Below are 12386 nucleotides of genomic sequence, written 5' to 3' on the forward strand. Positions count from 1 at the left end.
AACATCATCGGTTCCTGAGGTTCGCATTCCTGGACAAACATTACCAGTTCGTGGCGCTTCCTTTCGGATTAGCCACTGCTCCAAGGATTTTCACAAAGGTACTAGGGTCCCTTCTAGCTGTGCTAAGACCAAGGGGCATTGCTGTAGTACCTTACTTGGACGACATTCTGATTCAAGCGTCGTCCCTTCCTCAAGCAAAGGCTCACACGGACATTGTCCTGGCCTTTCTCAGATCTCACGGATGGAAAGTGAACGTGGAAAAGAGTTCTCTATCTCCGTCAACAAGGGTTCCCTTCTTGGGAACAATAATAGACTCCTTAGAAATGAGGATTTTTCTGACAGAGGCCAGAAAAACAAAACTTCTAGACTCTTGTCGGATACTTCATTCTGTTCCTCTTCCTTCCATAGCTCAGTGCATGGAAGTGATCGGGTTGATGGTAGCGGCAATGGACATAGTTCCTTTTGCACGCATTCATCTAAGACCATTACAACTGTGCATGCTCAGTCAGTGGAATGGGGACTATACAGACTTGTCTCCGAAGATACAAGTAAATCAGAGGACCAGAGACTCACTCCGTTGGTGGCTGTCCCTGGACAACCTGTCACGAGGGATGACATTCCGCAGACCAGAGTGGGTCATTGTCACGACCGACGCCAGTCTGATGGGCTGGGGCGCGGTCTGGGGATCCCTGAAAGCTCAGGGTCTTTGGTCTCGGGAAGAATCTCTTCTACCGATAAATATTCTGGAACTGAGAGCGATATTCAATGCTCTCAAGGCTTGGCCTCAGCTAGCGAGGGCCAAGTTCATACGGTTTCAATCAGACAACATGACAACTGTTGCGTACATCAACCATCAGGGGGGAACAAGGAGTTCCCTGGCGATGGAAGAAGTGACCAAAATCATTCTATGGGCGGAGTCTCACTCCTGCCACCTGTCTGCTATCCACATCCCAGGAGTGGAAAATTGGGAAGCGGATTTTCTGAGTCGTCAGACATTGCATCCGGGGGAGTGGGAACTCCATCCGGAAATCTTTGCCCAAGTCACTCAGCTGTGGGGCATTCCAGACATGGATCTGATGGCCTCTCGTCAGAACTTCAAGGTTCCTTGCTACGGGTCCAGATCCAGGGATCCCAAGGCGGCTCTAGTGGATGCATTAGTAGCACCTTGGACCTTCAAACTAGCTTATGTGTTCCCGCCGTTTCCTCTCATCCCCAGGCTGGTAGCCAGGATCAATCAGGAGAGGGCGTCGGTGATCTTGATAGCTCCTGCGTGGCCACGCAGGACTTGGTACGCAGATCTGGTGAATATGTCATCGGCTCCTCCTTGGAAGCTACCTTTGAGACGAGACCTTCTTGTTCAGGGTCCGTTCGAACATCCGAATCTGGTTTCACTCCAGCTGACTGCTTGGAGATTGAACGCTTGATCTTATCGAAGCGAGGATTCTCAGATTCTGTTATCGATACTCTTGTTCAGGCCAGAAAGCCTGTAACTAGAAAGATTTACCACAAAATTTGGAAAAAATATATATGTTGGTGTGAATCTAAAGGATTCCCTTGGGACAAGGTTAAGATTCCTAGGATTCTATCCTTCCTTCAAGAAGGATTGGAAAAAGGATTATCTGCAAGTTCCCTGAAGGGACAGATTTCTGCCTTGTCTGTGTTACTTCACAAAAAGCTGGCCGCTGTGCCAGATGTTCAAGCCTTTGTTCAGGCTCTGGTTAGAATTAAGCCTGTTTACAAACCTTTGACTCCTCCTTGGAGTCTCAATTTAGTTCTTTCAGTTCTTCAGGGGGTTCCGTTTGAACCCTTGCATTCCGTTGATATTAAGTTATTATCTTGGAAAGTTTTGTTTTTAGTTGCAATTTCTTCTGCTAGAAGAGTTTCAGAATTATCTGCTCTGCAGTGTTCTCCTCCTTATCTGGTGTTCCATGCAGATAAGGTGGTTTTACGTACTAAACCTGGTTTTCTTCCAAAAGTTGTTTCTAACAAAAACATTAACCAGGAGATTATCGTACCTTCTCTGTGTCCGAAACCAGTTTCAAAGAAGGAACGTTTGTTACACAATTTGGATGTTGTTCGCGCTCTAAAATTCTATTTAGATGCTACAAAGGATTTTAGACAAACATCTTCCTTGTTTGTTGTTTATTCCGGTAAAAGGAGAGGTCAAAAAGCAACTTCTACCTCTCTCTCTTTTTGGATTAAAAGCATCATCAGATTGGCTTACGAGACTGCCGGACGGCAGCCTCCCGAAAGAATCACAGCTCATTCCACTAGGGCTGTGGCTTCCACATGGGCCTTCAAGAACGAGGCTTCTGTTGATCAGATATGTAGGGCAGCGACTTGGTCTTCACTGCACACTTTTACCAAATTTTACAAGTTTGATACTTTTGCTTCTTCTGAGGCTATTTTTGGGAGAAAGGTTTTGCAAGCCGTGGTGCCTTCCATTTAGGTGACCTGATTTGCTCCCTCCCTTCATCCGTGTCCTAAAGCTTTGGTATTGGTTCCCACAAGTAAGGATGACGCCGTGGACCGGACACACCTATGTTGGAGAAAACAGAATTTATGTTTACCTGATAAATTACTTTCTCCAACGGTGTGTCCGGTCCACGGCCCGCCCTGGTTTTTTTAATCAGGTCTGATAATTTATTTTCTTTAACTACAGTCACCACGGTACCATATGGTTTCTCCTATGCAAATATTCCTCCTTAACGTCGGTCGAATGACTGGGGTAGGCGGAGCCTAGGAGGGATCATGTGACCAGCTTTGCTGGGCTCTTTGCCATTTCCTGTTGGGGAAGAGAATATCCCACAAGTAAGGATGACGCCGTGGACCGGACACACCGTTGGAGAAAGTAATTTATCAGGTAAACATAAATTCTGTTTCTTTCATATTGGCAAGAGTCCATGAGGCTCACCCTTTTTATGGTGGTTATGATTTTTGTATAAAAAGCACAATTTTATTTCCAGGTACTCTTTTGTATGCTTTTTTTACTCCTTATTTTATCACCCCACTACTTGGCTATTCGTTAAACTGAATTGTGGGTGTGGTGAGGGGTGTATTTATAGGCATTTTGAGGTTTGGGAAACTTTGCCCCTCCTGGTAGGATTGTATATCCCATACATCACTAGCTCATGGACTCTTGCCAATATAAAAGAAATGAATTTATCAGGTAAGTTCTTACATAAATTATGTTTTTTTGATTTTGAAAATGCTACTGTACGGGGAGAGCCACTGTGATTTCTTTTTGCGTGGACTTATTGCTGGCGTTTGGATTCCACCGCTATCAGTGGCACCCAAAGCACTTTATGGGTAAAGTAGTTTTACCCATTCTCTCACATTTTCGGTAAGATGGACCGGCCTTTCCCTGGAGCGTGACCCATGTGGATACTGCAGTTTATACCACATCCTTTACTTCCTAGCTAAACTGTGCAATTGATATTTGTGGTTTCATCTATCAGTGGGTGTCTGAATCTGTATATTTATGGCTCACTTTAGATTGCGCTACATCAGGGGCGCCCATACCTTTTTTTGGAGGTCCAGTCACTAATGGTGTGATTTGCCAGCAAGGCACTTTACATTTAATTCACACTTTTGGTAAAGATAATAATCAAATGTTTGTTTGTTAAAAATAGCCTAGGTAATACATTTCAATTGATTAATTTAATGCAACTATATTTACTGTTAATTTTTACAATATTTTTACAAATACCGAATTACCCAACGAGAACTGTTTTTGTTTTTCCTTCTTAATACAGGGAGAGTCCACAGCTGCATTCCTTACTTGTGGGAAATACTGAACCTGGCCACCAGGAGGAGGCAAAGACACCCCAGCCAAAGGGGCCCATTTATCAAGCTCCGGATGGAAGACCGCTGCTCCATAACCTGTCTGCCTGCTCTGAGCAGATGGACAGACATTGCCGCAATTCAACCCGATCGAGTACGATCGGGTTGATTGACACCCCCCTGCTGGCGGCCAATTGGCCACGAATCTTCAGGGGACGTTGTTGCACCAGCGGCTCACAAGAGCTGCTGGTGCAATGCTGAATACGGAGAGCGTATTGCTCTCTGCATTCAGCGAGGTCTGTCGGACCTGATCCGCACTGTCCAGGTCCGACAGACCTTTGTTAAATAGGGGCCCATGGCTTAAATACCTCCCCCACTTCCCTCATCCCCCAGTCATTCTTTGCCTTTCATCACAGGTGGTTGGCAGAGAAGTGTACAGAAGATATGGAGTAGTTTCTTTTCTTATAGTACTCTTCGAGATGGGACTGGAGTTTTAAGTAGTCTTGTCAGCCTCTCAGTGAGAGCATTGATGAAAGTTAGAGTCTGGAGATGCAGGGAGAGTCTTTCTGCGAAACCATCCAGACTCATATTAACAGCTTCTTAAGCAATCGGCGTTGACAAGTTTCTCTGCCTGCTTGCTTCACTCCTGTCCATGTCAGAAGCGCTGCTACAATCTGTCAAACTTGAAGAACCGTGTTGCTGTTCCACGGCATAGATTCCGGTAAGATCGTTTTAATTTTTACACATATTGCAAACGCTAGAAAACAGGGTCACAGTGTGGCTCCTTTTTATCTGGGAGATTATGAACAGTTGGGTTTAATCATATATGCTTTATTTGATTTTATGCTGCTTTATGTGTAAGATGTTTATGGGCTCATAGGCTGAGATGGAACATACATGTTTCACTTTCACTTTGAAGGTTGCACAGCTTAAAAGCTTGGCACGCTTTTTCTCATAGCAGGGATGGCCCTGCATTGCGCACCATGTGCCGGGATGGCTGGGGCTTCCATTTCCTTTCTCTTGACCCAGTTACTACCGGAGAGGAGATTTATCTCTGTTCTGTCTTGGTTATAGAGGGTGGTGGGTGCCCCAGCCATTGGAGATATAAGGGTGCCGTTTTTTTATTTAAAATAACGTTTGTTTTTTCTGTAGTCCTCCGCATATTGAACTTTAGCTATGGAGGACTCTGATTCATTAGAGGGTTCTCCCTCTATTTCAAGGAGTTATGCCTGATTTATATTGTGAGGGAGTTCTGTAATATCTGCCCTCTCTATTATGTTCCATATGCCTTGATAAGGGGATTATATCAAAAAAGGTTGACATGTTTGATACCACTGAGCCGCCCACCTCTGAGGAGTCCTAGTCCAGTGAGGTGCACACCCTATATGCATCTTTTTATACACATGCAACTTCCCATTGCACTGCTAATCCTCCATCTGGATGGGGGCTTTTTTTCACCAGACGTTACTGCGCTGTTTCATTCAGCGGTGTAGTCGGCCATTAGTGCTTTCCCTCGCAGTGCTAAGCGCAATGGAAAGGTGAAATCTTGCACTCCTGCCCAGGTGCCATCATGTAATTTGTTGGATATATCTGATCAGTTATCCGAGGATCAATGAACTTTCAGGGTTGGAGTCTGCTGCCTATAATCCTCCACCTGTGGAGGATCGAGTTTTTTAGATTTAGGACAGAACTTTACGCTTTCTAGGTTCCAAAGGCTGAGCTGCCAGGAGAACCTCTGGGTCCTAAATTTGATGGCAATCATTATTAAGGACGAGTGGGACAGGATTAGATTCCTCTTCCCGTCATCTGCCTTTTAAGGATCCCGGTTCTGGGCTCTTTATGGGGGTGAGTTTTCTTTTCCCATCCCTACTTGGTTGGTGGTATTTTTACACTTACCACAAGTAATACTAGCCCGTGTGAGGATAGTTTATTGTTCATAGAGCCGCAGGATATAAGGATGAAAACTCTGTTAAAGAGGGTGTTTCAACCTAGGGGATATTTGCTTTTACGGGCGGCGCTTGTTGCCGCAGTTGCTGGAGCGGCTACCTTTTGGTGCGTCTCCTTCTCGAAAATGATCGTGGTGGAGGGTTCCCTTGACATTTTTCAGGAATGTATTACGGCCTTCTGGGTTACTAATTCTTTTATCTGTGATGTTATTACGCAGATTAATTAGCCTATGGCTAAGACTTCAGGTTTTCTGTTCAGGCCTGTAAGGCGTGCTGACAGATATAACTTCTAAGTCTAGTCTCTTTCACTCTCCTTTAAGAGAAAGAGTTTGTTTGACTATCTCCACGGTTTCAGGGGCCTAGGGTGCCTTTATACCGTAAAATAAGGAGAGCAAATCTCCTTATTATTAAAAGGGACAAGGTTCGTATTTTCGTTCCTTTAGTTCTGATAAGAGCGTCAAAGGCCTCCCCTAAGCCATAGCAAACAAAGAGTTCTTAGAAGCCGGCTCAGTCCTAGAATGGATCCAAGCAGAGCAAGAAGCCCGCCGAGATTAAGTCCGCATGAAGGGGCGGCCCCGGTCCTATTTTGGATCATGTAGGGGGCAGTCTGTCGCTTTTTCAGAGGCTTGGTTCAAGAACATGCAGGATCCTTGAGTCCTGGAGGTCATAGCTCAGGTTACAAGATAAGTTTCAAAGCTCATCCTCCCAGGGGCAGATTCTTCCTCTCAACCTGTTTTCAAGACTAGGAAAGAGGGAAACCTTTCTGGAATGCGTAAGGGATCTGTCCTCCTTTGGCGTCATTGTCCCAGTGTCTATCGCAGAGAGATGTTTGTACTATATTTTCGTGGTCCCAAAGAAGGAGGGATCTTTCCGTCCAGTTCTGGACTTAAAGTGCTTAAACAAATTTCTAAATGTCCCCTCGTCAAGATGGAGACCATGAGGTCCTTCCTTCCCTTAATTCAGGAAGGGCAGTTTATGACCACTATCGTTCTGAAGGAGGCACTCCTCTTTCCAATCCACAGGCCACACTTCCTGTTCCTTAGGTCTGCATTCCTGGACCAGCACTTCCAGTTCATTGCACTTCCGTTTGGTCCAGCTACTGCTCCAAGATTTTTTACAAAGGTTCTAGGGGCTCTTCTAGCAGTCGCCAGAACCTGGGGTGTAGCAGTAGCTCCCTACTTGGATGATTTTCTGGTACAAGCACCATTGTTTCGTCTGGCGGAAGACCACTGGGAATCTCTCCTCTGTCTTTTTCGATCCCACTGAAGGAAGGTGAATAGAGAAAGGAATTCTCTTATTCCACGCTCCACGGTGGAATCCCTGGGCACGATTATAGATTCCATAGACATGAGAAGAGAACAGAGAAGTTGCAACCTAGCTTCAACATGTCTTGCCCTCCAGACCTCCTTAGGGCCATCTGTGGCTCAGTGTATGGTGGTGATTGGTCTCATGGTGTCCAGCATGGACATCGTTCTCTTTGCCAGGTTCCACCTCAGGCCGTTGCGATTGTTCATGCTGAGGCAGTGGAACGGCGATCATTTGGAACTGTCTCAACAGATTTCTCTGGACAACCGGTCAAGACAATCGCTCTCTTGGTGGCTCTGTCTGGATCACCTGTCCAGAGGGACATCCTTTTAAAGACCATCCTGGGTGACTGTGACTACAGGTACAAGTCTGTCAGGATGAGCTGTTTGGGGCGCCAAGAAGGCACAAGGCCTGTGGATGCAGGGGGAGAGCTCCCTCCTGTTCAACATTCTAGACCTTCGGGCAATATTCAATGCTCTGAAGGCTTGGCCCTACTGGGTTCATCCCAATTTATCTGATTGCAATCAGGCAATATAACCTCGGTGGCTTTCATCATCCATCAGAGGGGAACGAGAAGCTCCCTAGCAATGAGGGAAGAATCTCAGATTCTGGAGTGGGCGGAAACCCACAACTGTTCGCAGTCAGCGATCCACATTCCTGACAGGTGGGCAACGCCGGGGATAGATTTAATAGCCTCCCGTCTCAATACCAAGCTACCCAGATATGGGTCGAGGTCCAGGGATCCTCAGGCAGAGCTAATAGATGTATTAGCTGTGCCTTGGAGGTTCAATCTAATTTCTTTTTTCCTGCCATTTCCACTCCTTCCTTGAGTGGTGGCTCGAATCATACAGGAGCAGGCGTCAGTGATACTGATTGCTCTATCGTGGCTGCAAAGGATATGGTTCGCGGATCTAGGGGATGTCATCATCTCCTCCTTGGAGGTTACCTTGTCGCAGGGATCTGCTGGAACAAGGCCCCTTTCTTCATCAAAATCTAGATTCTCTGAGGCTGACTGCGTGGAGATTGAACGATTAGTCTTAGCCAAGAGAGCATTTTCTGAAAGTGTTATTGATACTCTCATTCAAGCTCGTAAGCCCGTTACTCGTTGCATCTATCATAAGGTGTGGAGGATCTACATATTCTGGTGTGTAGAGTGTGGTTTGTCCTGGCACAAAGTAAAGGATGCCAGGATTCTTTTTTTTTCTCCAGGATGGACTGGAGAAGGGCTTCTCAGCTAGTTCCTTGAAGGGGAAGATTTCACTGCACAAGAGGCTTGCTGAGCTTCCGGATGTACAGTGTTTTGTTAAGGTTCTGACTAGGATCAGGCCGGTGTTTAGATCTAATGCTCTTCCTTGGAGTTTGAATCTTGTTCTTAAGTTTTGCAACGGGCTCCATTTGAGCCTATGCATGAGGTTGACACTAGGTTGTTTGTCGTGGAAGGTCTCTTTCTGCTAGCTATTGCTTCTGCGTGCATAGTCTCTGAGATTGCTGCCGTACAATGAGACCCTCCTTATCTGGTGTTCCATGCTGATAAGGCTGTTCTACGAACCAGTTAGGATTTCTTTCTAAGGTTGTATCAAATCGCAACATCAATTAAGAAATTGTTCCTTTTTTATGTCCTAATTCCTTCTTCATCAAAAGAACGTTTACTGCGTAATCTGGATGTGGTTCGTGCCTTGAAGTTCTAGCTTCAGGCTATGAAGGAATTTATACAAACTTCTTCTCTGTTTGTTATCTATTCTGGGAAGCGTTGGGGTCAGAGGACCTTCAACTTCCTTATCTTTTTGGTTGAGGAGTATCATCCGCTTAGCAAATGAGTCAGTGGGTTTTAAGCCTCCTCTGAGGATTATGGCTCATTCTACGAGAGCAGTGGCTTCCTCTTGGGCCTTCAAAAATGAGGCCTCTGGATCAGTTTTGTAAGACGGCTACCTGGTCCTCCTTACACACTTTTTCCAAATTTTACAAGTTTGATGTTTTTGCTTCTGGTGAAGCAGCCTTCAGGAGAAAGGTTTTGTAGGCTGTGGTGCCCTCAGATTAGGGGCTGCCTCTTTTTTACCCTCCCGTTAGTATTCAGTGTCCTCTGGAACTTGGGTATAATTTCCCACAAGTAAGGAATGCAGCTGTGTACTCTACCTGTATTAAGAAGGAAAACATAAATTATGCTTACCAGATAATTTATTTTCCTTCTGTACAGGGAGAGTCCACAGCTCCCTCCCATGTTCTCCGATGGGCGGCCCTAAATTTTAATTTATTCTTTTGACACCTTTTTCACCCTGATATTTCTCCTACTGTTCCTTGTTCCCTCGGCAGAATGACTGGAGGATGAGGGAAGTGGGGGAGGTATTTAAGCTTTTGGCTGGGGTGTCTTTGCCTCCTCCTGGTAGCCAGGTTCAGTATTTCCCACAAGTAAGGAATGCAGCTGTGGACTTTCCCTGTACAGAAGGAAAGGGAATTATCTGGTAAGCATAATTTATGTTTTTTTAATAACAGATCACTAATGTTTGTATTCTGCTACGTGGTTTTAAAGGTCACACAAAATCCTCGGAGGCCAGATGTTCCCCATGGGACATAGTCAGGGCAGCCATGTTTTACCTGCAAATCGTATTTGTTCACATTTAACATAACTGTACCCCAAAGTCTCTTACATATTTTGGTGTTCTAAAGATGTCTTGTTTATGTGTCTCCAGGTTTTTGGAATATTAGAAAAGGCCAAGGAGAAGTTTGAGTTGGAGGATTATTGCGTGAGCCAGATCTCTCTGGAGCAGGTCTTTCTGAGCTTCAGCCACTTTCAGCAGGAACCTGAAGAAGGCTTTGTATAGGCGTCCTGCCACACAGATGGGGCACATGCTCCAGGAATCCAGCAAGACCTCTTCCAACATGAATTCAGAAAGGCTGATATTTATTCAGACTAATAACAGATGATAGATGACGTGAAGTCTCTTCTTCTGAGTGACTTTCTAATCCTAGAACAAATAACAGAGACATTGTGTCCATACTGAGCTGTTTTCTCTCCTGACATATCTACCCAGGCTGCTTCTGGCATCTGTAGGAAGCCAAGGAGAGGACCTTCTTCCACGGTTCCATTTGGTTTTCTTTGTTTGTGTCCCTTTGTCTTACCATTTCATTGAGAAACTGAGATCTCCGTCCAGACTGCTTCATTCCGCAAACTTTAAGAAGAGACAAATACCTGTCTCATAACTATGCCACTGAGAGTTTTGGACCAAGACTATGTTTTGTATTGATGTGTACGCATTTATTCTGTGCTGTTGATGGTTGTCCTGTGTGAGGTTATAATGATGGTAACTAAACTCCTGCAGTGCCTCCTATTAGTGTTTATATTATATATAAATCTGCCCTCAAGTGTGTTTTGGGATACGTGAATAGGTCTTTTAGGTCTAAGTGTGCATTTTCTTTATGACATCAAACTTAACCATTTCTATGCCAAAAATTTGTGGCAAAGCTACACCACTTAAATAACGGTGAAGCCATTATTATTTATAGCATAGGTCAATGGTTTAAGCGATATTAAATTAATACGTTTTCTAACACTTTAAGCAGAGAGGAGAGGCAGTTGTCTCAAGAAAGAACTATGAAGAAATACTAAATTTGAAACTATATTAAATGGGTTACGTGGCACTGTTGTTCTGATATCACGTAAAGAAGTTACCAACCGCAGCAGTGCCTTACAGTCTTACCTGGAACCCCAAATAGACACTAGAAACTTAGCGGTGTGGGGTGCAGCTGCATTTGATGGAGTTTAAATATTATTTAAATAGAATGTATTCTATATATGGGCACTTTGTGTGCAATCTTGACTGATCAGATACTTGCAGGGTCTGTCTGCCTTGTTGCAAAGATTTTCTAAAGCTTGTACTCTCAAGAGTGGGAATACACTGGCAGGGCAGTGCAAGATTGTTTTTCTCTCCGTCCTATGAACACCGCACTGATTCTCTAATCAGATGTTTGATTGTACAGACTTAATAAATCATATTTATGCTGCTCTTTTAAAAGATACTGCCTTGCTGTGCTTTCATTTTAAAATTTATAGTTAAATGTTTGGTGCAATGTTAGAACGCAGTAACCGTACAACTGTACAGCTGAAAACCAACACAGCTGTAGAGGTTTGCTTATATATGAGGGTAGGATGCAGAATGTAAAATGTGACCTCGTCAGAGGCACCTTTGTAGGTCTCACCAATAACATTATTACTCACTACATTTCAATGGCTTAACAGAAAAGCTTTTTTTTCACACATGGAATTTCCTTTTTAAAATTTTATATGGGAACCCGAAAAAAGGGAGTGGGCATTATGATTCCGATAGAGCATGACATTTAAAAACAACTTTCAAATACACTTCTGTTATCAAAACGTCTTTTTATATGTACAGTTTCTGAGGCTCCAGCTACTACTGAACCATATACGACAGTGCATACAATATACATATATGCATTTTGTGATTGGCTGATGACTGTCAAATGATACATGGAAAGGGAAATTTGTAATAACTTTGAAAATTGTGAGAAAATATTCTACTGCTCATTTCAAATTCAAAGTGCTATTGCATTGTCTTTTTGTTGTGTAGTTGTAAATACTGCTGTATTTAGTGGTCCTTTAACTTGGAATGATCTAGAGCTACATTCAGTTCACTAATATTGTTTCTCAATTCTTTAGGGCACACTAATAGGCCAGATTCTCAGGACTACCTTGAATGAGAGCAAGTGGATAACCATGATTACTGATTTCACCTGTTAGTCTGTCCAAAGGATTGGAATTTAAACACACTGCACTAATATACCACCATGCCTGCCCCTATACTATACCTTATATAGAAATCACTATATTTAATGATACTACGTAATGATTCTCAGCTTTTCCTTCAAATAATTAGTGGCATTATTCTATTTTTTATTAATTAATAAAGATTTATGTTTTAATTTCTGTTACATCATAATAAACACACACTCTAACGCATTCTAGTTGTTTGCCATGGTTTGGTTCAGATAATTTGAATATATAACTATGCTATGACATTGTTTTTTTGTTTTCTTATGGAGTGACACCAATTGCCTACAATTTCTAACTGTGTCTAGGTGTGTATTGCTGGTGTTAATTATTTTCGGCTATCTGATAGCCATGTAAAGGCTGCCGAAAAAGTAAAAACTAGTCATCAGTTTACAGCGCTGTCAAATTTTCCTTTTGTGATATCCAAATTTTGATATTAGAGGGTTGTTTTTGGCTTCCATCAAATACATTGTAAGCTGAAAACTGATCATTTGTGCTTGGTGTACAAGGAGCCCATTAACACCTTTTGGCTTGACGTATGGGTTATTAATGAACTCAAGTTTTCTCCT

General features: G+C 43.6%; 1 protein-coding gene across 1 annotated transcript in view; it reads left to right on the forward strand.

Annotated features, from left to right (window-relative positions):
* Positions 1 to 11046, forward strand: part of ABCA3 (ATP binding cassette subfamily A member 3) — a 153075-nt gene extending 142029 nt beyond the window's left edge. Inside the window, exon 31 of the mRNA XM_053694692.1 lies at positions 9722 to 11046. Coding sequence (XP_053550667.1) covers positions 9722 to 9853 — 132 coding nt within the window. The 3' untranslated portion in view covers positions 9854 to 11046. The remainder of the gene's footprint in view (positions 1 to 9721) is intronic.
* Positions 11047 to 12386: the final 1340 nt, after the last annotated feature.

Source organism: Bombina bombina, chromosome 11 (assembly GCF_027579735.1).
Source record: "Bombina bombina isolate aBomBom1 chromosome 11, aBomBom1.pri, whole genome shotgun sequence".
Classification (NCBI taxonomy): Eukaryota; Metazoa; Chordata; class Amphibia; order Anura; family Bombinatoridae; genus Bombina; species Bombina bombina.